Below are 26,922 nucleotides of genomic sequence, written 5' to 3' on the forward strand. Positions count from 1 at the left end.
AGCTTTTCGTGTTGCTCAACGTCAGTTTACACAGCCGTATTAGTTTTTCGGGGATACCACATTCAGACATCGCGGTATAAAGGCAGCTCCTTTTCGTGCTGTCGAAAGCAGCTATGAAATCGACGAAGAGGTGGTGTGTGCCGATTCTCCTTTCACGGGTCTTTTCCAAGATTTGGCGCATGGTGAATATCTGGTCGGTTGTTGATTTTCCAGGTCTAAAGCCACACTGATAAGGTCCAATCAGTTTGTTGACGGTGGGCTTTAATCTTTCACACAATACGCTCGATAGAACCTTATATGCGATGTTGAAGAGGCTAATCCCACGGTAGTTGGCGCAGATTGTGGGGTCTCCTTTTTTATGAATTGGGCATAGCACACTTAAATTCCAATCGTTGGGCATGCTCTCGTCCGACCATATTTTACAAAGAAGCTGATGCATGCTCCTTATCAGTTCTTCGCCGCCGTGTTTGAATAGCTCGGCCGGTAGTCCGTCGGCCCCTGCCGCTTTGTTGTTCTTGAGGCGGGCAATTGCTATTCGAACTTCTTCATGGTCGGGTAATGGAACGTCTGCTCCATCGTCATCGATTGGGGAATCGGGTCCTCCTTCTCCTGGTGTTGTGCGTTCACTGCCATTCAGCAGGCTGGAGAAGTGTTCCCTCCATAATTTAACTATGCTCTTGGCATCAGTGACTAGATCACCTTTGGGGGTTCTACAAGAGTATGCTCCGGTCTTGAAACCTTCTGTAAGCCGCCGCATTTTTTCGTAGAATTTTCGAGCATTACCCCTGTCGGCCAGCTTATCAAGCTCTTCGTACTCACGCATTTCGGCCTCTTTCTTCTTCTGTCTGCAAATGCGTCTCGCTTCCCTCTTCAACTCTCGGTATCTATCCCATCCCGCACGTGTAGTGGTCGATCGTAACGTTGCGAGGTAGGCAGCCTGTTTTCTCTCCGCTGCGACACGGCACTCCTCGTCGTACCAGCTGTTCTTTTGCTCTTTCCGAAAACCAATGGTTTCGGTTGCAGCTGTACGTATGGAATTTGAAATGCCGTCCCACAGTTCCCCTATACCGAGTTGTTGACTAGTGCTCTCAGAGAGCAGGAGTGCAAGCCGAGTAGAAAATCGTTCGGCAGTCTGTTGTGATTGCAGCTTTTCGACGTCGAACCTTCCTTGTGTTTGTTGGCGTGCGTTTTTTGCTGCACAGAGGCGAGTGCGAATCTTAGCTGCAACAAGATAGTGGTCCGAGTCGATGTTAGGACCTCGGAGCGCACGCACATCTAAAACACTGGAGACGTGTCTTCCATCTATCACAACATGATAGATCTGGTTGGTAGTTTTTCGATCCGGAGACAGCCAGGTAGCTTGATGAATCTTCTTATGCTGGAATCTAGTACTACAGATAACCATATTTCGGGCCCCGGCGAAGTCAATCAGCCTCAACCCATTTGGGGATGTTTCGTCGTGGAGGCTGAATTTACCGACCGTAGTGCCAAATATACCTTCTTTGCCCACCCTGGCGTTAAAGTCGCCAAGCACGATTTTGACATCGTGGCGGGGGCAGCTCTCATAAGCGCGCTCCAAGCGCTCATAGAAGGCATCTTTGGTCACATCGTCCTTCTCTTCCGTCGGGGCGTGGGCGCAAATCAGCGATATGTTGAAGAATCTCGCTTTGATGCGGATTGTGGCTAGACGTTCATTCACCGGAGTGAATGATAGTACTCGGCGACGGAGTCTCTCTCCCACCACGAATCCAACACCAAACTTGCGCTCCTTTATATGGCCACTGTAGTAAATGTCACAAGGACCTACTCGTCTCTGTCCTTGTCCCGTCCATCGCATTTCTTGGACGGCGGTGATGTCAGCCTTTATTTTTGCGAGGACATCAACCAGCTGGGCAGCGGCACCTTCCCAATTAAGGGTCCGGACATTCCAGGTGCATGCCCTCAAATCGTAGTCCTTATTCCGTTTGCCATGGTCGTCATCAAAAGGGGGGTCTCTCATCCGAGGCTGTTTTAACGTTTTCATTGGTATTGTTTTTTTTACGTGGCGGGTCCCAAGCCCAGCGCACAACCCTTGTAGGGAATGTTTCGCCTTCTCACTTTAGCTCGCCTTCGAACGGATGTCCTTAGGCTACCCAGAGGATACTTGGTCAAAGACCGGAAGTAGTGAGCTGCTTGAGCCATGTGTAAAAGAATCGTTTCTGGCCACTCCCAAGTGAATGGCGATCAGAGAACTTTCCTCACTTGCGTGAACTTTTACACATGACTCCATCCTCCATACCTACTGAGCCAAAAATGGGGATCAGCGCTAAACAAAATTTGGTTCGAAAACGTCGGATCTTATATGGGAACTTTTCAAGAACCAATAGATCGAAGCAATGTCGCTTGGGAAGGTCGAGCGGCTTCAGTTCTTGCACAAGCTGTATTTTGTACGCTTTCAATTTAAGATCTCGACATAAAATGCATCAAGCCGTTCCATACGTCAGTCTGAGTTGCTGCGAACGACGCCGAATTGACTCCCCACGGTCTATGTGTACACTCTCAGCTAGTTGCTATATTTTCTTTATTCTATTCTTATTTCTATTCGGTGCAATATTATCCAATAATGAATGCTGGCTGTTGAGAAAAGTACCTCTGAAGGGATGACCCGTTATATGAAAAAAGTACAGAGAAATGAATTGGAAACGGTCATTTTTTGTTTAAAGTTTTTCAAAAGTGGGCGTGGCCCCCCTATCCCCCGAATAAGTTTAATGTATGCATACATATATATCTCAAACCTTCATCAATATTTTCGGTGTAGCCTACAACGGTGTGAAAATGTGTGGAATCGAATGATAACCGCGCCCCTCTCAATATAACGGTTTGTTGAAAATTACTAAAAATGCGATATCTCACTAAATAAAGACATCAAAAGTATTAAATTTCACACCCAAACTGAGAAGACGAAGAGCTTCATGGGATTTGGTGTACAAATCCTCTGGTGGTTGTGGCAACGCCCAGTTCTAAGTGGAATCCTGTAACTCAGGAACCGCTCGACCAATTTTATCCAAATTTGGTGTAACATTTATTTGTATATTTTAACATCACAGTGTGAAAATTATTAAAATCGAATGAAACCCACGCCTACTTCCATATATCACAATTTTAATACCATATAAATCTAGAGCCAAAGTCGTCATGGAAATAGAACTTTGCATAAATAGTTGGCGTCTTGTCTGTTGTAAACTCGGCTATAACCGTATAACGGCGTCTACAGCAAAAAAAAAGAAGACGAAGATCTCAATGCCTATCACAGATTTTTACCGTGAATTTCGGTGATTCTGTGAGATATATGATTGAAACTCTTAAATAATCCTTTCCTAAATATAATGTGCACAGTGTTAAAAATGGGTAAAATTTAAAAAATACTTCTTCTGGCTCCCACACACCAATTATAAAGACCTGAACGGGCTTTGATAGTTTTAAAATTCGAGAGTGTTATGGTTACACCCGAACATAACACTTTCCGAACTAAATTGAACTTAGAATCATTTTAAGAAACTTTTGATGCTCAAATAACAAACAATTATTTTCATTTACAGGTGCGGCTCAAATTGTGGCTTCTAGTTGAATACAGAGTCCGACAAATCGCGCAGAAAAAACGGAGAATCAAATAGAAAACTCAGTAATTGTAATGTGAGAAGGGCAAAAACCTTTGTGCAATTGCATTAAGACACTTTCAAGACCTTGCAACAAAATGTTGCAACAATTACGTTTGCTAATTTCCTTGCCAGAGCGAAATGTCACGACGAAAGCATTAATTTCCCATTGCGAAATCAAAAGTAAAAATAAGAAATAAACGCAATAACAAAGGATTAATTAATAAAACAAAATAACGGCAAGAAAATCTACGCGCAACTGTGCAACACTACGGAAGCTGCGAGTCTACACAGCGCAATATCCGCTCACCAGATACGAACGAGAGGAAACTCATTTGCGCCAAACTGTAAAACACGGCAGAAAGCAGAAACGCGACAAAATAAGCAGACGCACGAGACGCTGCCACATTGTTGTTGCATGCAACAAATAGCAACAACGCGTAAGCGTTAAGTATTTCATAGCGCAAGTGCAAGTGCAAGTGATTTATTGCGCTCAAGGTTGCAGCGGACAGCAGGCGCATAAAATGCTGCAACAAATAATTACAACAACAACAGCAATTATAAACTGCTTATTAATTTCTTAAGCACAAATTCATTTACACACAAGCGTATCTGCAACATGTTGCATGTGGCCATACAGCGCTTGGCGTCAGCTGATGCTGCTAAGGCGGCGGCGGCGCTCCCGTCAACATCGTCCGCAGCCGCGGCCGTAGCGACGTTCGACAGCGCCAGCTCCGAGCAGTTGTGGGGCAGTAATATATTCAATGACGACGGCAGTGGCGAGGAGTTGTATGAGGCGTCTGGCTTTGCGGTGTTGTGGAGCACCGACAGCAACAACAATAATGTCACATTTAATACCACAGAATTCGTAATGGCTTCCGCGAATGGTATACTCCTGCGTACGATCACTTCGCTACAAGACGTCACAACGTTGGCGACGGACTTCGATGACCATCCCTTTGATCCGTATGAAAAGCACGAGGACAACTATTGGGGTTTGTTGGCGCTGGTTTTGGTCTTCGCCACCGCCGCCGGCAATATTCTCGTCTGTCTGGCGATCTACTTGGAGCGCCGCTTGCAGAATGTGACCAATTATTTTCTCATGTCGCTGGCGATCACTGATCTTATGGTGGCGGTGCTGGTGATGCCACTCGGCATACTGACGCTGGTGAAGGGTGAGTGGGCAATGAAAATGTAACTTATAACAATATATTTTTATCTAAAAAAATATTTACTTTAAATATTTGGAAATTTTCTCTTTCAAATTAAAATCGCTTTTTTTAGTAAAAAAATTTAAATTAAAAAAAAATCTCATTTTAAAATCATCCAAATTTGCTTTAACAATCATATAATAGTTGGTAACTCTGATTTGCATACATCTATACCGAAATATAGTCGCTGAAAAATAATTTTTTTGCAAATTTTAAAATATCTAATTTTTGGCCTATTTGGCAACCCTAAATGAAAGTTTAATAAAAATAGTAATTATACAATATATGTACATATATACTAGCGGTACATACTATATATTGTAAAGAAATGCTGTTTCTCCACTTGCTTTTCCATGGTCTTCAATGCCACTAACTTCGTATGGGTGTGTGTGTATGTGTGTGTATATTATTCATGATAGTTATATTTTTATATGTTTTTTGGAATAATTATTAACTCACAAAGTGCTAATGTGTCGGGACACTTTTAAGTCTATATAAACTGGACAAAGTATTATGTTGCGTATACGACCTGTCGGACGCGTTGAATATTATTGTAATTACAGGGTGTGCCAGCAAATTCTTTGAGAACTTATTAAACGAAATGTGCGGTATAAAGTAAGCCGAAAAAGCAAAAATCTTTACATTACGCATAACTGTGGGGCAGCGGAATGTACAGAACCGACAACCTTTCTCTTGAAAACTCGCAACGTCGACTCATCAGATATCGCTATAGTCCAGCCTCTGCGGGCGGCGTGAGTGATTTATAGAGCTTGATGTTTGTTCGTCCAGAGAGGATTTTTAGTACTCAACTGCTTACTCAGTTCGAACAGCTCCTGCTGGCAAGAGATATTCCATCGTTGGATTTCAAGGCTGACAATGTTGTTGGTGTTAATACTGGTTCCAAGATAGATGAAATTATCTAAGGCTTCGAAGTTATGACTGTCAGCAATGTCGTTCTGAGTGTCCCACAGTTCCTTTATACCGAGTAGCTGATGAGTGCTCTCAGAGAGCAGAAGCACAAGTCGAGTAGAAAATCGTTCGGCTGTTGTGATTGCAGCTTCTCGATGTCGAACCTTCCTTGTGTTTGTTGACGTGTGTTTTTCTGCACAGAGGCGGGTGTGTAACTTGGGAATCTGTATTGCAGATAACCATATTTCTGGCTCCGGCAAGCCGATCAACCTCAACCCATGTAAGGATGTTTTCTCATGGTGGCTGAATTTACCGACTGTTGTGCCAAAGCCAACCCTGGCATTAAAGTCGCCAAACACGATTTTGACATCGTGGTGGGAGCAGCTCTCATAGGTGTTCCAAGCACCCATAGAAGCAATCTTTGGTCACATCATCCTTCTCTTCTGTCGAGGCGTGAGCGCAAATCAGCGATATGTTGAAGTTTTTCACTTTGATGCGGATTGTGGCTAGACATTCATCCACCGTACTGAATGACAGGATTGGGTAAATGCCACAAGGACCTACTCGCCTCAGTGCTTGTCCCGTCCATCGCATTTATTTGACAGCAGTGATGTCAGCCTTTACTTTAATGAGGACATCAACCAGCTGGGCAACTTAAGGACCGGACATTCTAAATGCATGCCCTCAAGTCATTATTCTTAGTACGTTTGCAGGGGTCGTCACCAAAAAGGGGGTCACTTACTCGAGGCTGTTGTTTCCTTTTTATTTGTAAGGTTTTTTACGTGAAGGGTTCCAAACCCAGCACACAACCCTGGAGAGACAATGTTTCGCCTTCTCTCTTTAGCACGTCTTCAAACATTTTGGAATACTTAGTCTAAGACCACTGAGCTGCCTGAGCCATATGTAAAAGAATCGTTTCTGGCCACTCCCAAGTTAATGGCATTCAGAGAACTTTCCTCACTTGCGTGAACTTCTACACATGGCTTGTTCCCCCTCGAGTAGTGTAGATCATCTAAAAGTACGCGTTGTAACTACCATTAAAGAAGCGAGTCCACGCCCACTTTTTAAAACTGATTGTTTACTGTCATACCCGATATAGTTATAGAATATTATAATTTTTTGATAAACTGAATTTTGTGGGCAAGGCAACATCTTTGCTTAGCAATTTGACATTATTTGGTTAAGCCAGTGCTATGTTCGTTTCACTCCTATTGACGAGTTGGTGATTGATATATGTATGTACGAATATATGCAAACGAGTTAAAATCGGTAACCTATAGGAACAACTCAATGTATAGAGAAAAAATACTTATTGTCAAGCAATTTCACATTACCAGGGTTGCAACAAGTCGTCTAAATAGTTAAAAATAATTTTCAAAATTCTTATTTCAAATACCAGAAAGGATACTCAGTTTGGAAATAAAGTATTATTATCAAATTTATGACTAATAGTTACAAAAAAAAACAAAGTTTTTGAATTAAATTTTCAAAAGTTTTTATTTAAAAAAGTAGCAACTCTGAATATGGCTATTATACTCGTATAAACAAATTGGAAAAAAATATTAACAAATTTTTGAATAAAAATTAAAAAAAAAATTTTAACTAAATTTTCAATTTTTGAAATTCAATTTTCAAAATTTTTATTTAAAAAATTTGCAACCTTGGATATGATTAACATATGACCAAATTGAAAAAACTTATTAACAAATTTATGGTTAAATATTAAAAAAAATACATGTTTATGAATAAAAAAATTTTTTGAATTAAATTTTAAATTTTGGAAACTAAATTCTCAAAATTTTTTATTTAAAAAATGTGCAACCCTGAATATGACTAGGTACCTTTTGACTAGAAAATGAAGATTTATTTTTAATTTCACATACTTTCAATAAGCACCCTGTATTTTCCATTAAATATCATCATCCGGATTTGCATGCAAAAAAAGTTTTCGTAAACCGCAAATGGCGTTATTTTAATTATCTGCGCGACAGGACATAGCAGCTACCAAATCCCCGCTACCACAAAACCCTTGTTAACATGTTGCAACGTGACCAGAGTGCCGGGCTTAAGGTCAATAAATGCCAAATGGAAAATGAGAGCGAGAGAGAGAGACAAATGGTAAAGTAAATATTAGGTTCAACAGAATTTCAGGCGGGATTAACGGTTTGCACGCCAACATACATATGTAATAATGTGTTTTCATAAATTATAACCGTTATTTAATTAAGCATTGGCAATAAAAGTGGTCAGTGGCATTGGTAAACCTGCGGGGTTTGGAAAATAAGTATATTAAAAAGGAAAATTAACGGCACATTGAAAGCAATTACTGAATTAATTATAAATTAAATCGTTTTTTATTGAAACATTCATTAGTGAGATTAATTTTCTGTGTTGATAATGTGTCAGCAGCAGTAGGAGACACCGATACCTCTGATACCGAATGACTTTTGTACTTTTTCAGGACCACTCTGACCAATAATGTTAATTATCGCGCTTAGTTTTCAGCAAGTAGTGCCTCATTCATTGTAGTTTGACTTTCGTTAGGATTAAGACGCCTAAGTTGTTTTCGATAGCTTGAAATTTTCCGTTGAAGAGCAGTCGAAGCCACAATTTGTAATATTTAAATCAGTATTGACTTATTGGAGAATATCGCTGGTGCAGGAATGCTTCGAGATTCCTCGATAAGATTATCTCCTGAACACTGTTTTGTGCACAAGTTTGATACACAAAGAAGTAGTGAAGCGTTTTGCTTACTGACTGTGACTGTAATTACTAACTTATTGGATTCTCTCAAAGCTCTTTTGGCCCCCGATTTACCATATTTAGACCATACTTTTTCAAACACCGATTTTGAGCAGCATTCCGGCTCAAATGTACCCACTTTCCCCAAATTGAGCTAAGTTTTCGCTTGATTATTCTAAGCAGCTGGCCGGCTACAACCTCACACTGGAACTTTTTTAGGAAGAATTTCAAGCTGTTTCTTCTCTGTTATCAGATCGCTGCTTTCATCTTACAATTTTACGGTTCGAAACATAGAGAAGAACATTTTACAGAGTTCCGACATTGGACTAAAATTCTGTTAAAATTTCGTACTCAATAGTGGTAGTGGATTTTGAATGAAAATATTTTGGTTTTTTACGTAACAAGTCAATTGAAAAGTCTTCGGCCCACCATGGTAACACTTTTTTCGTTTTTTTATAAAAAAAAGTTCTCTTCAGCGGTAATATGCTGATTATAGCGACTCTCCAATTTTTCGATACCATTTTTTTTAGTAAGATCTGTCAGTTGCTTCAAAATATGTCTCAGTTTTGGCGATCATCTATTTATTAAAAAAAAATTTTTCGCAGCGAGCACAATTTTGAGATCTGAGAACAGGAAGATGATTCGAAGCCTAATTCATGGATTTTTGCCATCGTTTTCACTGACTTGTTTCACTTGATGAAACCGCACTTTCTTTCTCTTCAAGTATGGAAGTTTTTCGTCGATTTCGTTCTTCAAATGAACCAATATGTGATTGTCACTGTTGGTGATCCTTCCGTTTTCAAGGTAATACAAATATTTCATGCGCAACCCAAAATGCAAACGTCATAACTTTGCCAGCCGATTCCTGGGGTTTTCCACGTTTTGGAGCGCGTTCATTGAGTGTAGTCCACTGAGATGACTGTCGATTGGACTTCGGCGGGAAATATTAGAGCCATATTTCTTTCATTGTCACATATGCACGCAAAACTTCGGGTTTATTACGCTAAACATTTTGAAACACTGCTCCGAATCATCAACTCGTCGCTGGGTTTGGTCAAAAGTGAGCTCGCGCGGCACTCATTTTGCACCGAGCTTTTTCATACCCAAATATTCGTGAGTGATATCATGTGTACGTTCAGCTGATATCTTCAGAGTGCTTGCTATGTCGAACAACTTCACTTTAAGGTCACGCAAAATTATTTTCTGAACTTTTTTGATGTTTTCTTCGGTAACAACCTCTTTTGAGCGTCCATTGCGTTCACCGTCTTCGGGGCTCACTTCATCACGTTTCAACGTAGCAAAAAGCAAAAAATCGGGTAGAATATTTTGTGCTGACATGCTCTTGTTCCAGACATGAGTAAAATCGGGTTAATTAATACCTTCATTAGCCCCATAGGTTAGGTTAGATGACTGATCAAAAAGATCGCACACGAGCTGCTATGTGTTCTTTGTGAAGCCATGGAAAGGAAGAACTCCTGTCTTTAAAATATAAATTTGTAAAATACTAAGTAGCCAATGCAAACTTGTACAGGCGTTTAATTTGCAAAATCCGCCAGCTCCGTGGGATGTCCAAAGGTATGCGCACGCAGGTACTCGTACTTAAGTCTTGACCTCCTAAACGTCATGCAGTCAAGAAGGAAGTGTTGAGTTGTTTCCACCTCATTTTCTTTCATACATCTTCGTCAGATAGCGTCCGGTAAGATTCCCTGCTTTACTGCGTGGACGCCAATAGGTCCGTTAAAAGCCCACACTACTAGGGAGAAGCTAGCCTTTGATGCCAAAGATATCACTTGATCCTTCGCTATCGAACTTGGGCCAAAAGGTTTTTGCGAGAGCGCATGTACCGATTGTGTCGCAGCGCCGACCAAGCTTTCGCGAAGCCCAGCTATCTAGTAGTAGAACACAAGAGGATACTGTAACACCGATCCACTCCATTGTACTGATAGTATCATCAGCTTTACAGTTTGCTGCGACTCCGCTGTGGTCTGGCACCCATACCAGTCTTATCACAAATGCTTTTGAAGCTATTGATAGCGATGTTAGACACTCATCAACCAGCCCTAAATGAGTTCAAGGCTAGTATCGCCGCTATGATATCTGAGTGGATGGTCACTTCTCTAAAGGAGGCTGCACGACAGAACAGTAAATCTACTGCAATAGTCTGTCTGTCTGAAACTGGAGCTGATAAAGAGCTCTCCCCACCGTGAAGAAATTCACAGCCCCTCTCCTCCAACGACTCTTCCTACTCACAACTCCCTTGCCGGTATGTGGGTAGAGAAGGAGCCGCCCGAGTTTGGTTTGGCGACTCCATGATCCAAGTGATCCGGCACAAAGTCAAATACCTAATACAAATATTTTCGAACTTCCGCTTAAACTTCATCCGTCAATATGTAAGAAATCTTAATTAAAGTCAGTAGGAAGTTCTATTTTGCAACAGTGCAAGGTCTTATCTTTGATTGTAAATCATTAAGGCAAGACCTTCTTCTTCTTATTTATTAGCATACCTTCTAATTTTATATAATCTCGTATAACACTTTACCTTGCGAAAGTATAAAATGTTTGGTCACATCCGCTTACTCACTTGTTCCTGACTTGGGATGGAGTGTCTTTATGATTCACGACCATAAGGAGAAACTCTATAGAATCCCTTTCTATGCTTGAGGCAATCTAACCTTGAACGTACTCGTAAACAATTTAACTTGACTCATGGAGAAAATTACAGAGCATATTAATACCTCGGCTTTCCTTTAACTTCAGTTGAAATCCAAATTTGGAGTTCATGCTTTGCACTGCACTCTTCCTTCAGCTGCAGTGCTTTCATGTCGAAAATACGTTCTTTGCTTTTCCCGCTATCCACACCTTTCCTCTATGCATTTTCGAACACTTGCTATTTTTAAAGTCTTAGTCAATTTCTTTTCACTTAGAATTTCACATTTTTTCCACAAAATTACAATACAATTTTTCATTCGAGCGGCCAAAGCTGCTGCGCTCACTGCTTTTATGCACAAAGCCACCGGAAAAGGAAATATTTATTTTGTGAAGCAATTGCAGCGCAAAGAATCGCATTAGCTGTGAGCTGCGCACTAATATACCAACATATATACAAACATACATATATACATACCAGCTGCAGTCCAGTTGCGGTGGCGCGCTGTGGCTGCTTCATCTTTTCCCGTATTCCTTTTTGTGTTTTTTGTTTTTGTTTTTCACTGGCGCCGCAAAACTTCCAAGCGCATTCTTGGCGCTACTCAATTTCAGCGGCTTTTCTTGGCTCGATTTGTTTGCCTCCTTTAAACAGCAGCAGCATTTTAGAGAAGCGAACACAACAGCAAATTCAATTGAAGCACAAAAATATAAAAGCAAAGCCTTAGAGTTATGGGAAGAAGCGCAGAATCTCGGCTCACCTTTATTGCTGCTCTTTGTAGATTTTTTCTGCTTGCAGACAGTGGTGTGGCAGATATATTACAACAAAAGATTGCTTTAGCTGTAACAAGCCGCATTGAAGCACAGTGAAGCGTAGTCTGCGTGATATAGAATGGATTTGCATGTGAAAGCTCCTAACCAAGCGCTTTTGAAATTCTCTTTTGTTGCTTAATTCACTTCCAACTGCTACTTTTCGGCTGATTTTACTTTTAATGTCGGACTTTGCTGCACAGCCGCGGGCGTTTTCGCTGACTGAGCGAGGTTAAGGCGTTTTTATTGTGCTTGCATTCAATTGTGTCGACTTTATGGTAAGATTCTACAACTACATTCAAATTTAATTAGCCGCGTGGAAGTGCATTTCTTGCAAGCTAATTAAATTTTTGTTTGGCACTTATTGATTCCATTGAGCGGGTATTCAAGTTATACAGAGTAGATGAGTATATTTGGTTCTTTAGACTATATGCAAAAAGTATTTTGAACTCAGTTCAGTTAGTCTTTTGTTCTGTACCTTTCATCAACTTTTGTCTCATACTAGCAGACCGTCATTCAAGCGAAGGCAGCTTACATCGGGGATATACTATTACGAAGTTGTCGTCGACGTTATCCAACGGAAAACCCAAGAAATTCGCTGTTTCGAAGGGGTCGGACCAAAGGGAGGGGTGTGTCAGATGATTAGGGTTAGCAGGGCAAGCAAAGAGATGGCCAGTGCTATGCGGCGGCTCATTGCACGCCGGACATATATTGGATATGACGGGGTCTATTCTGGATAAGTAGGAGTGTAACCTGCTACAGTATCCAGAACGAAGCTACTCGCGACAACTCGATTTCTTTGTCTGCAACGGGTGCCGGTTTGACTCCAAGCACGCCATACACTGAAAGCAAGTCGGTAAAGATGTTGATTCTGTGAATGGTGATCAGTGCTTGTCGGAAGTGAGTTGCGTCCGAAGTCTGGTCGACGTATTGTTTGATGTCGTCAAGGTAGTTGAGGAATAAGTTCTTTATGTTCCTAGGAGGCAGTTCCCCTCCAAGTGGGTGACTGCAAGGCTAATTTCTGGCAAAGCACAGGAACTGTTTGGTGTGGAGTTCATTATGCTCCTTAACTAGGAGCATATGGACCTCCCTAAGCAGGTGTTCGATGGCAGACATCAAGAGTTATCCTGTCGTAGTCTGGAGTACAGTATTCTGACAAGTCTGGATGCGCTTGCTATGCCAATTTCATTGATTGGATTCAGTTGTCCGATGTCTTTTTTTGTTCTAGATTGTTTGATTGTCCTATGTTCTCTTTTGTTGCTGGCCTTATCGACCTCCTGTAAGCTTGGCAGGCTCTATTGAACAAACACAATTTGTACGACTGCGGGATCCTTCTGGTTCGGAGGTCCTCCGAACTACTTGTAATCGAACGGCTGTTGTAGGTGTTCTGACCGGGCACTATCCAATAAGTACACAGGACTAAATATATTATTGTAAGCTCTTTGTCAAGGCTGTGTGGAAGGCGAGGTAGAACCATATTATCACATTCTTCTCTATTGCCCGAGAATGCAATATCACGGTAGGTGGACCTTTGAAGAACCTTGCGAAGTGGCTGAGATTTGTTTTATGTGCTTTAACAAGTTTGTGGTAAGCTCAGAAGGCTTCGTCGATCTATGAGGCGATGTACTTTTCCTGGAGTTTTTGGATAACAAAAAGGTCAAATATCTGTCACCGAGAGATCCATCCATTTTCGATCAAACCTACAACCATACGTAACCTAGTTCAGAAATGGTAGAAATTTCCATTAGTTGTATAGTATTTAAATAATATGACCTCTTAAATCCCTCTTTTTAGCGATATTTGTTTTTGGAACTCAAAGATTTCCCAATCGTTCTCAGATTCGGAAACCTCCATGTTAATTTGTATTTTCACAAAATTTATATTTCTCAAGTTCCTTATATTTTATAATTTTCTGATCACGAATCTGACTGTTTTCTCAAAAGAACATATATTAAAATCCTTCCGTGGAGGCTTTTTCGTTAAATGGGACAGAACTCTCTTGCAAGGACCGCATCACATTCAGCGCTTGCAACGTAAAGGATGACTACTCATCGACTACGTAACGGCACCATCATCTTTTATCGCTAAGTGCCAAAACTGGTGCGTTACTTATTACATTACCAAACTCATAATCAACTTATAATTTATAGAATGGTATATTTTAGGCAGCATCACATCATATTTGAAGTTACTCATACGCCACGGCTGCTACTCCTCTGCAAATGCCCTTTTTAAATTGCTAATCTTATGTCGTTCGATTACCTCAATTCTTCTGTCCGTTCCTTTTACTTTCTCAACAAACAAGCAAAACAATAACAAAAACAAAAAAATTTTACATGATAATATATGCCCTCCGTAAATGTGAATTAATTTAGCTTGATCATAAATCTTAAGCGCAAGAACTGTTGACAAAATAACTTTATAACTACAGTATCTGAAAAAGCATAATTTATGCGCATATACTTATGTACATAGTAGCACATATTTGTTTGTATGTCACTGTATGCTACGTGATGTCATGCTTCTTATAATATAGCTGTAGGATATACATATATACGAGTATAAGTATGGGTGCGTGTTCATGCGAGCGCCTCATGCATTCAGCCTAAAGCTGCTGCGTGGCTTAAAGCGCACTTGACTTCGCCGGCAACATTTCATTTAGCGCTAATCAGTGAGTAGTGAACAAGTGTACAACGACATAAGCTTTTAATCGTATATAATCTGTAGCATAATGGCTTTTGACTGTTGTCACTGGCTGATTTGTGAAGCTCTTTGAAATTGCGCCGTCGCCGTCGCCGTAGACGTCGGCTCAAGATGTGAGTGTGCGGATATTAGAGGGGCTTAAGGAATATACATATTTATATATATTATATAATTCCATCTACGTAAGTATTTTATTTTGTGTGTGTATATGTGTGAACTACAAGCTCATTATAGAAAAATATGTTGAAAGAATTCTTTAAGTTCATAGATGTGTCTTGCATTCATATGAATCTCAATATTTATATGATCGACACTATTCTGATATGACATTTGTCTTTTTAAACAGATTCTGCATTAAAAGATATTATCGATTAAAAAAATAAATATCGATATTTCGATAATTTTTTATATTGCTTCGGTATCAAAAAAATGCTCACTAATCGTAATAATCGTAATAATGCAAAAAAAATAATTAAAATATCGATTAAAAACAAATATCGATTTTTCGACAATTTTCTAAATCAATAAAATGCACCCGTGACACAGTTAACCGATTCCTGCATTTTTTTTTTTAATTACTCCAAACTTGCGCAAAAGGGCGATAAAAATATGAAATATAAATAAAGTGAAATAAAACAGAAATATCGATATTTTCCATTATGTGTCGTTACTAAAGAAAATTGTAATTTGTTATATCTTTTAAAACTGCATTTGATGCCTTTTAATACTATCAATTTAGTTATTGAAAATAATCGATAAACTTTTTATGTCGATTTCCGATTTCCTATCTTTACCATAACTAACGTATAATAACATAATTTCACAATTGCTTTAATTACGCAATAAAGTATCTAGAACATAACTGATACATTTTCGATTTTTCGGTTGAGAACTTTAATAAAATATCTACATATTTTCCTTTACGCGCCATTACTTAATAAAAATTCTATTTTGTAATTTTTTTTTAAAACCACTTAATTGGTTGCTCTTTTAATAAGTATTAATAAATATTCGGTAGATACAAAAAGATTTACATACAACTTTTATTTTACGGAAAATGTTTTGATCTAAAATATTGTAAAAATTATCGATTGTATTACAAATATCGATATTTCGATATTTTTTCTCAAATACGTTCTTTTTAGCGAAATTGGTTTGGTCTAAAGCCTTGTAAAATTTATCGATTATGAGAAAAGTATCGATATATTTTTCTCAAGTGGGAAAAAATTTATATACAGTTATTTTTACTGCAAGTGGTTTGATTTAAAATATTATAAAAGTTATCGATTATAATATAAATATTTCGATATTTTTTCTCAAGTACGAAAAAAATTACATACAGTTTCTTCAATCGAAATTGTTTTGTTCTAAAATATTTTAAAATTTATCTGTTAAAAGGCAAATATCGCTATTTTTCCTGAAGTACGGAAGAAAACTACGTTGTGTCTATCGAAATTGTTTTGATTTAAAACATCGTAAAAATTATCGATTATAAAACAAGTATCGATATTTCAGTATTTTTTTCTCAAGTACGAAAAAAATTATATCATCGAAACTGGTTTGATCTAAAATATTAAAAAATTATCGATTATTAAACGAAACGAAAAAAATTACATAAAGTTTATACAATCGAAAATGGTTTGTTCTAAGATAGTTTAAAAATTATCGATCAGACAAATATCGATATTTTTTACTTCAAGTAAGAGAAACAACTATATGCAATTCTTTTTTACCGAAATGGTGTTGATCTAAAACATTGAAAAATCATCGATTATCAGACAAATATCAATCTTTCGACAATTTTTTCTCATGTACGAAAAAAATTAAACTCTATGTAATATCAACCCAGATTTTTTTGTTCCAAAATATTTTAAAGTTATCGTTTAAAAGGAAAATATCGATATTTTTTCCGCAAATACGGAAAATTTGCATATTGTTTTTTTTTTGTACAGAAATTTTTTTTGGTCTAAAGCATTGTAAAAATAATTTGCTTTACTAAGAAAATCGATATTTCGATATATTTTATAACAAAAAATAATCACAAATCGATAGTTTCATATTTGTTTATAATTCTTACAAATAATTGAAACTAATACAGTAAGAGAAGTGAAAGAAAGATATTGTAAGATACAGCATTTGTTTTATAAATAACAAAATTATCGTTCACTTTTCATGATTTGCCGTCATTCTTCTTCCTTTTCTTTATTGGCGTAGATTTGCCGTTATTACACTAACTTAAATGCGATTTTTAATTTATTTTAAATATATTTGCAGGCTCTTTTAATTTTGACTTTTTATAAGTGTTTAAGAATAATCGATAAACTTTTGTTATCGATTTCCGATAAGATTTTTTAAAAATTAAAATGCAGTTTGTAATTTATTCTAAACATAATTTCAGGCTCCTTTAATACTTCTTTTTTAGAAGTATTTAATAATAATCGATAAAATTTGGTTATCGAATTCCGATAATTATTTTTTTTAAATTAAAATGTTATTTTTAATTTATTTTAGGTATAATTTCAGGCTCCTTTAATACTATCTATTTATAAGTGCTTAAAAATTATCGATAAATTCTTGTTATCGGTTTGCGACAACTATTTTGTTTTTAATTATTGAAAAAAAATTTATAACAATTTAAAATTTAAACAAGTTACTTAGTAAACACCTTAAAAATTATCGATATATAGATTTTTATCGCAAATAATCGGTTGCGAACTTTTTAAAATAGCAATTCTTAAAATTACGATCCAAATTAAAAAATTTATAAATTTATTTATGAGAATGTATAACCTTTTTTAAAAACATAGTTAGTTTTTAGCCAAATTTTTTAAGTTTTTGGGTTGCCAAAACTCTATTTTTCATCAGATCAAAAAACTGGCAAGTTGTAAGTTCTTCATCTTGGCAGTTATTAGTTTATATAAAAGTTGTAAAAAAAATTGTTAGTTAACGTATCATTTGTCTCCTATTAATCACTCAAGCAAATTTAGAGAATGTTTTTTCGAAAAAATCACTTTAAAGATCAACTGATAGAGCTGATTGAACAGCGAGGCTACATTCTAGAAAGCTATAACTCAAAAACTATTTTATATATCGATTAAAAATTTTAGTACGATATTTTTAAAGGTAAATGCCATCGAAATATGCAAAAAATAAATCAAAAGATTTTTTCAAAATTTTACAATAGACCCCCCCTTAACGTTTTCAATTTTACTGATACTTTTATACCTCCAGCAGCTTTCTATGCATGCGTTGATTTCGCTGATGTTGTTTCCAATTTGATGTCCACCAACTGTATACATCGATATAATTGTCAAATTTGTATGTGTTTGTAGTTTCCATTTTAGTGGCCAACAACTGTATACTTCGATAACTCAATATATGCAGTTGTCACTGCGCTCTACCTTCCGCACGGTTAGCTGAAATATTGGTGGCGTCCATTATGCTCTCTCTCTCATAACGAATTCGTTTAGATAAATGATGCTGTGAATTACTGCTGCCATCCACTAGGCTCACGCACGCACACACCGACGCACATAAAGTCAATGGAAAATATTATAATAATAGTGAAATCAACTCCCCGCGCTGACCGAAACGGCATAATAGGCGAACACGTGCCACAAATAGCACCAAAAAAAAAAAAGAACAGTCATCAAGGTACGCGTGAAATAGTTGAAGCGCTGCAAAAAGCGAAATAAATGCGATTTCAGCAAAGGCGACATACTATACGCCGAGCACTGTGTACAACTTTATTGGTGCATTCATGTGTGGCAATATTAAAAACTGCGCTGGTGTGCGTGCGCCTAAGTTTTTCGTGTGATTAAGAGGATAAAAAAAGTGTGTGCGCACAGCCACACACAAATAAGAAACTCACACATGCTCACTGTTATGTGTGACTGATAGCGTACAGTTATGCAGCAGCAACAACAAGCGACAACAACAATGGCAAAAGTTTCGCGCTGCCAAAGTGCCAACGCAGACATTTTCGTTTGTCATTAATCTTTGCGCCTTAGTAGACAAACAAACAAGCACTAACTGTAAATATAGCACGCATGTATACGTATGTATATACATATATATGTATATGTATATGTGTGCGTATGTGCATGGGTTCGAATCTAAGCAACACACACCATCACACGCTTGAAGAGCTGGCGCGCTACAGCCTTTTTACGCGAAAAGGCTTGTTTTTGTAGTTTATGCCATTGTTGTTGTTGTTGCTGGTGTTTTACATTTTTACCTTCGCCATAGCCTTCGCCGCACAATCTTACCTGACGCCGTCTCGGCAGATAAGAAAATTACAAAAGCCATGCCAAGTAAAGGCAGCGTAATGTTGTTATTGTTGTTCTTTAACGTGTCTAGCGCTTATGTGCTGCTAGCATGTAGTTTTGCTTAGGCGGTGCACAAACTGTCCGGTGCTGTTTACGAAAAGTTGTCGAGTTTTCAGCTTTTTTCTCGCCTTCTGCTCTAAGCTGAATTATCTCTACTCGCTTTGACATTTTCGCTTGGGTTTTTGGTGCGGCTGTAGATGTGGGAGCTAGAAACACAAAAGCGCAAAGCGTGCCATATTAAGCAACCGTGCTTAACTCTTTTTGCTGGCACAGCCTCGTATCTGCTCATACTTGTATGTTAGCCGACACAAAAGGCGTCTGATAAATCGAGAAGACTGATTTCTTTTGTTTGTGTGGCACATTCGGTAATTGGAACTATACCATAAATATATGTATATAACATATGTGTGTATATATACATTACGATTTTTTTGTTTCATAGTTTTTTTTTTGGAAATTCACGGCAGACCAACCGCATAATTTAGTTGCGGTTTCGTAATGATCACTCATCTCTATTTTCTTTGTTGCTACATAGGCATATAAATGCCGGCTTGTTGTGACAGCTGCACTTATCCCTTTTACCTTTTACATTTTACATTTTTCGCATTGAGCATATAAATTACATATTTAAAGGCATGTCACATATATTTTCTTGTAAAAAATTTGCATATTTATGAAAACTTTTGATAGGTGAGCTGCATAAATCTTGTGTAGAGTAAATAAATAGAAGAACTCAAGCGTTAGGCATTTTTTAAAAGAAAAAATCAAATAAAAAAAATATAAAAAGAAAAAATAAATAAAGAAAACATAAAAGCTCTTATAGTAGCTTCAATGTGTACATATATATCTCTCTATGATATTCCCAGAAGTTAGATTTGAATGAAGAAGTTTTATCAACCAAGAAAAAAAGCTAAAAATATATCAAGATTTGTCTTCAAATTACGAAAATTTTCGCCTAGCTATGCGAAAATATTTCAAGTTTATATTTTAGACTCTTCCGTTTAATCTTATTATGATATTCATAACTAAAAGTAGACGTTACCACGCCAATTTAGTATTTTTTGACGGAAAAATAGCTGTCTTCGATTCGTCAAGCTTTACTCCTCACCAAAAAAAAAAACAAACTAAAACAGTTACTCAAACAAACGCGCAGCACTTGTGTGTTATACTATGTAGCCACCAAAATTGTTAATTGTTAAGTGATTAGATTACATTTAATCTCTTCACTAATCAAGCCCGTTCTCACTGCCGTTGGGCAGATGATAAAACAGATGTTTTTGTCATTCAAGAATTCACGTCGCTTAATATTTATTAAAAGAAAACATTGGTATATAGTATTTTGTTATAAAAGCCGTATTCTTTTAAATATTTTCCATATAATAGAAATAATGGACGCATTTTTTTCACTTGGGAAGTCGATTTTCAGATAAATTCAGATTCATTGCTTTTAACTCATTTGTTTGCTTACATTTTATTCTCTTTGTAGTGTTTAAATCAGCTGTGATAATGTAATCGATTTCTAATGCTGACAAGTAGATGGCGCAAAATCAGAGTCGCACAGAGAGATTTAGAGTGGATCAGTTTCAAATCACTTTGATGAAGTGGTTTTTAACTGTCATGTTTGTATGGCGAAATTTTGATACATTTATAAGATTAGAGCGATAAACTACTCAACAGTCGAAATCGTGTGATTAAGTGTCGGTCTGAACATGGTATTAGATTCAAATCACCTCGGATACGAGATTAAGAACTCTCAATTTTGTATAGCGAAGTTTTGTTAAATTTATAAGATTAGTGGGATAAACTACTCAAAAGCCGAAATCTTGTGATTAAGCGTGGGTCTGAATAAGATATTAGGATTCTTTTTGTTTAAAATAATTCAAGTATTTACAAATCTTGGGCATTTCACTTACATTTTTCTTTACTAGATTGGCGGGTCGAACTCGTAATAGTTTTTCTGTTCTTTTATTGTACTACGTCTCAATTTTTTAATACAATTTTATTTTACTAAAATTAATAACCAATTTCTAAAGATATACAGGTATTCTACTACCGAATATTAGTACGTGACCTGCTGAATTACAGATGCGTCGTAGGACTATTATTACGATAACTCCCACAGCAATTGATTGGCTGAGATTAGTAGTATTCATACCGTAGTGCAGCGTATGATGCCATTCTAAGTCCAATGGAAATCGCCAAATGGTAGTTGGTTGCGGGATGTAAGGTGTTTTGAATGGCTGTATGGTTCCTTTTAGTTTAAAATGCTTTAGGCGAGGAAGATGTGTCGTCATGTTAGTGCCTGGTATTTCGTATTCAATTACGGAACTTTTCAGATCGGTTGCCCAAAGATTTACGCTCAACGTCCTTAAAACAATTGCCCGTTTTTTTAAATCAATTGGTGTCCAATTTTATGATACCTTGTCTATTTAAGATGATAGTGTGAACACTACCATTGCAGTTTGTTCTGACATCTATCTTAGATGACGTTGAAAATATCATGTGTTAGGTGAAGAGAGCTGCAACCAAAATTCTTGCGTTGGCATAATGTTGACTTCACATTTAAGTGATATGCCTGTTTTATTTGTTAATAATGACAACTGACAGGTTTGCATATGTCCTACGTTAAAGAAGGGATGCACTTGTGGACATATTGTCTTCCAGACCAAACATTGACATCTATGCAACATTTCATCATTCATGCTACACATAAAAGACCATTTTATTTTCATTGAAAATAATGCGACGATTTGTTTCTTTACTTTGCTCACCAAATACCCGTCATGTATTGTGGCATATGGGTATATTGAGTACATTTGGAATTCTGTTTTGGTAACTAAAGGTATTTTTATATTAAACAATATAAAATCCTTAGTATTTTTGGCTGTTGTGGTAGCCATATTTCCAACTTCAAAAGGATCAGTATTGGAAAGCCGCAAGTTCTGTTCAAGGTTGTTTGAAATTAATTTTATTTGCTTTTCAAACTTTTTTATTGGCAACACTCTTTCCATTAAGTTCCGTCTAGAATTACAAAGGATGCTTATAATGTCTCTTTGAAGCATTTGAAAGGTCTCCATTGTTGTGCTGAGTTTGGTGGCTGCTTCAATGAATAACTGGCGTTTCAAGTGGTCATCGAGAATCAAAGTTATTCAATAAATTGAGCCATAAGATGATATATTTTAAAGGAATTATTGGTACAAAGTTTTATGCCGTTATATTAATTGTTTCATGATTTGTGTACCGGAAAGTGAAAGAATCAAATGGAATTTAAAATTTTTTTTTATGTGGGTAGTAGGCGTGGTTTTACACTCGTAGTCACGCAAACCTTACCATTATACTTTCTTAAATTTTTTTTCGGACTTTTTCATTCGGGTTTTTCTTCAATTTAGTTTTTTTTTTATGTTTTTTGTAAGCATAACTACATTGTGTTATCTTATTATAATCATAGTTTTTAATTTATTACGCTTTGTGGCCGATTTTATTGTTTATGAAGTAATAACGCGACTAAACTTCGTGCTTCTATTAAAAAAATATAAAATAAAATCTTAATCTCAATTATAGTGTAAATGAAGTTAAATTAAAAAAATGAAAAATATAATTTTTTCATCGCATGTTAGTCTCTTACATTTCGAGCTCATTTTGTAAAGCTCACTATCTTTCAATTGATTTATCTATAGCTGAATGTGTTTTGTTTTTAATTTTTAATATTTTTGATTAATAACATGTCATTAACTAATTTCTAAATAAAAAAGTTCTATACCGCAAAAAGTACCGCTATAAAGTGTAATCAAATATGCAAAATAATTGAAAATTTTGAGTGGTAAGGTTTGCGTGGCCACGAGTGTAGTTCGATTCCGCCTATTTTTGCACTATGCCATATATAGGTATATAGAAGAATGCCATGCACTAAATTAAATCCAAATCGGTTGCTAGGGTTCCAAGATATGAGATTTCATCTAAAAGTGTGTGCAATTCCTTCGTCATATTTTTACATCGGCTCCTTTGAAGGCCACACATACCATCTAGTGAGTATAAAAATGGAAATGAAAAAAGTAGTTTTTTGTAAGAAAGAGTCACAATATAATATTATCAAAAGCAGCTGGCAACTCTATAACAAATATTCAAATTATTCTTGGGTGAAGCCTGATATTGATATTAAAGTATATATATACCATTTTTGTATTTATTTCCTTATATCAATAATAACAAAAAATGCTGACCATTTCAAATTTATCTCCATACATTGTAGGTATATTTGAAAAGCGTCAATCCATCCATGCCACTTTGAAGTTCATATTAGTGCGGCAATTGTCAGCTCATTATTACCAAATGCATTCCGTTTCAAATCAAATAGTTCAAAAAACTCCTGATCTTTGCCTATATGAAATATATTTTCAACTTATATAATTTTGTTTAATGAAGCTTACTTTTGAATCTATCCAATAGTCTGGATTTGTAATACAATTAAGGTACTATAAATACTATGTAAAATTAATTAGATTAGTAGTTCCTGAGATATGGTTTTTGGTCCATAAGTGGGCGACGCCACGCCCATTTTCAATTTAAAAAAAGCCTGGGTGCAGCTTCCTTCTGCCATTTCTTCCGTAAAATTTAGTGTTTCTGACGTTTTTTGTTAGTCGGTTAACGCACTTTTAGTGATTTTCAACATAACCTTTGGATGGGATGTGGGCGTGGTTATTATCCGAAATGCCTGAAGGAAACGATTCTACAGAGTTTGGTTGACATAGCTATAGTAGTTTCCGAGATATGTACAAAAAACTTAGTAGGGGGCGGGGCCACGCCCACTTTTCCCAAAAAATTGCTTCCAAATATGCCCCTCCCTAGTGCGATTCTTTGTGCCAAATTTCACTTTAATATCTTTATTTATGGCTTAGTTATGACACTTTATAGGTTTTCGGTTTTCGCCATTTTGTGGGCGTGGCAGTAGGCCGATTTTGCCCATCTTCGAACCTAGTGGTTTTCATCATGATATCTCAATTTTTACTCAAAAACTTGCACGGACGGACAGACGGACGGGACGGACACGGATTTCGACTCACTTCACCCTTCACTTTGGTATATATAACCCTATATCTGACTCTTTTAGTTTTAGGACTTACAAACAACCGTTATGTGAACAAAACTATAATACTCTCCTTAGCAACATTGTTGCGAGAGTATAAAAAGTATAAGCAAAATTTCGGATAGATATCTTAAAAACTAAGAGTTTCGTACGCATTTTTCCAAAAGAGACGAAAAGGATATTCACTGGTCAACTGATCATTGGTTTACTTGTACTCTAAGACCTTTGGCTTCATGTTTCCAAATATAGATCACATCGCCTCGCTAGCACTCAGTAAAATATCGGACTTTATCAATATGCTAAGGCTAAGTGAGTCTTTGTGGTTCAGGAGAGGGCACAATAGACCTAAGGTCGCGGTGCATACCTTGTTTATCAATGAATCAATACTTGTCTTCTCAATGTTATTTATAGACATTGAAACTAAACAAAAAATATTTTTCTCAAACTCTTTACATATTCAAAAGCAGACCTGCTTGCATCTCTCAAATATAAGCATCCATGCTTTTCTAACAATACCTACATATGTATATAAATTGCAATTCCAATAGCAATTCTTGCGTCAGCTATTACAATTATTATTTTAATCTTTCCGTATGCACAAAGCCATCACAGCAAGGCTGGCAAAACCAGGCAAAACGCCTAGAAGTATGCAATCGTTGAAACTACGAATTGGCATAAATGATGAGAGCTCAGTCATGAGCATGAAAAATACGACAGCACAAAAGATCGATATTTCAATAATCACACAAACACATACTCACATACAGGATCATACCTAGTCAAGGTAAAAATAACAATGATAAGAAAGCAAAGTGCACGCCACAACAAAACACAATGGGGAAATCAGTAATCATATATATAATCAAAATCGGACGGACGGACAGACAGACATCCGGATTTCAACTCTACTCGTCACCCTGATCACTTTGGTATATATAACCCTATATCTGACTCTTTTAGTTTTAGGACTTACAAACAACCGTTATGTGAACAAAACTATAATACTCTCCTTAGCAACTTTGCTGCGAGAGTATAAAAAGAGAAAGCTTTAGCTTCGTTGCAAATCTTACCCTTCACAAATACAGAGAATTCTTTACAAAATTTTGGCTTTGATCCATATTGATATTTTTTAGAGAACTCTTCAAGTACTATTTTAAATCTACTTTATTACTGAACGCTTTCACAGAAATGATATAACAGTTGAAATATGTAATACTTATAGTTTAAAGCTTCATAAAGGCTATTCTGACAGTTAGATTGCAGTGATTGGACCAGCAATGCTTTTAGAATACAACTTTAACATAAATATATGCTTTAGGCAATTGGAGAAAGTGCCCGTAGAAGTAAATAGTATATAAACAATGCTAGCTTTATTTCTATTTGTATACCATGGCGCATGAATAACATCTCGAATGTAAAAATTTTATTGAAATTTCAGTTGTAGCTAAAGAAACTGCTTATACTGCTTTCCAATTAACTGAATGCAAATCAATAAATAATTAATTCAAAAGAGATGTGTGAGAGACAAAAGACCTTTCCTCAACTGAATCAACTAAAACAATCTTATTTAACGCCCAAAGGGGACTCAGGTGCTTGCATGCATGTAAAATATTGCATAAAATGCAATCCAACAAAAGAATGCTTGTGTGAGAAGATTGACAAGCCATTAAAATCAGTTGTGCATTCCTGCTTAGTTGCATGGGAGAAGGTCGATAACTTAAAAAACAAAAAATATAAAGACATCAGCAAGGCAGTAAATTCTGCCTAACTGTACCGGCAGTTAGACAGCTGGTCTCTCAGTATGTTAGTTGCTTACTGCCTCACGCTGCGCCCGCTGATTCTGCATACACTCAGCTACTTAGCAAGTCGTGCCAATGTCAGTGTAACACGTGCACTTGATTTTAATAGGCATTCCTCTTACGTGTTTCCTTATATTCTAAGCATTATTCAAATTAAACACCGTCAAGTACGACTACTAATCAATGAACGCCCCGGCGTATGAGCAACCTGCAAAGGATATGATATTTATTAGAAGGCGAGCACGAGTTATTCAAATGCACTTCTTTTTGCATTTATTTATGTAGAAAAATCTATTATATGTATGTACTTATTAGGGTGGTACGTTATCGGTTATATAACACAGTAAAATTTCTATCAGTTAATTAAAATTTCGTTCAGTTTGTATGGCAGCTATATGCTCTGGTTAGCCGATCTGAAAAATTCCTTCGAAGCTTAAGACAATAGCCCATGTCAAAATTCGAGAAGATATCTCGTGAATTGAAAAAGTTTTCCATACAAGCTATTGAGAACGATCGTTCAGTTTGTATGGCAGCTATATGCTCTGATTAACCGATCTGAAAAAATTTCTTTGGAGATCGCACTAATGTCTTAGGGAATAACCCATATCGAAATTCGAGAAGATATCTCGTGAATTGAAAAAGTTTTCTATACAAGCATTTGTGACCGATCGTTCAATTTGTATGGCAGCTATACGCTATAGTTGTTCGATATCGGCGATTTCAACAAATGAGCAGCGGTTTAGGAGGAGAAGAACATGTGAAAATTTTCAGATCGCTATATCAAAATATGAATGACTAATTCTTCGACTTTACCAAATTTTTTTCATTAATTCGAAAGGGTTTTCCGCCGCCATTCAAGAAAAAAATAAAAAAAACTTTTTGTTGTCCCACATTAATGCATATGTGTATATGTAAGTACATGTATACAACCACCTTTATGTACATATACATACCTACCGTTACATTGCTTGTTAAGTGCTGTGCAACTGCAAGGACATGAAATAAGGCAATGCAAGGCGTAGCGTTTTTGCTTACTTTGTAATATTTCTGTTTATTATT

The 26,922-nt window shown here is 36.8% G+C and overlaps 1 protein-coding gene across 1 annotated transcript in view; it reads left to right on the forward strand.

Annotated features, from left to right (window-relative positions):
* LOC126751753 (5-hydroxytryptamine receptor 2A) overlaps positions 1-26,922 on the forward strand; it is a 333,176-nt gene that overhangs the window by 133,656 nt on the left and 172,598 nt on the right. The window contains exon 3 of the mRNA XM_050462264.1: positions 3,579-4,810. Coding sequence (XP_050318221.1) covers positions 4,255-4,810 — 556 coding nt within the window. The 5' untranslated portion in view covers positions 3,579-4,254. The remainder of the gene's footprint in view (positions 1-3,578; positions 4,811-26,922) is intronic.

The sequence above is a fragment of the Bactrocera neohumeralis genome, chromosome 2 (genome assembly GCF_024586455.1).
Source record: "Bactrocera neohumeralis isolate Rockhampton chromosome 2, APGP_CSIRO_Bneo_wtdbg2-racon-allhic-juicebox.fasta_v2, whole genome shotgun sequence".
NCBI classification, from domain to species: Eukaryota; Metazoa; Arthropoda; class Insecta; order Diptera; family Tephritidae; genus Bactrocera; species Bactrocera neohumeralis.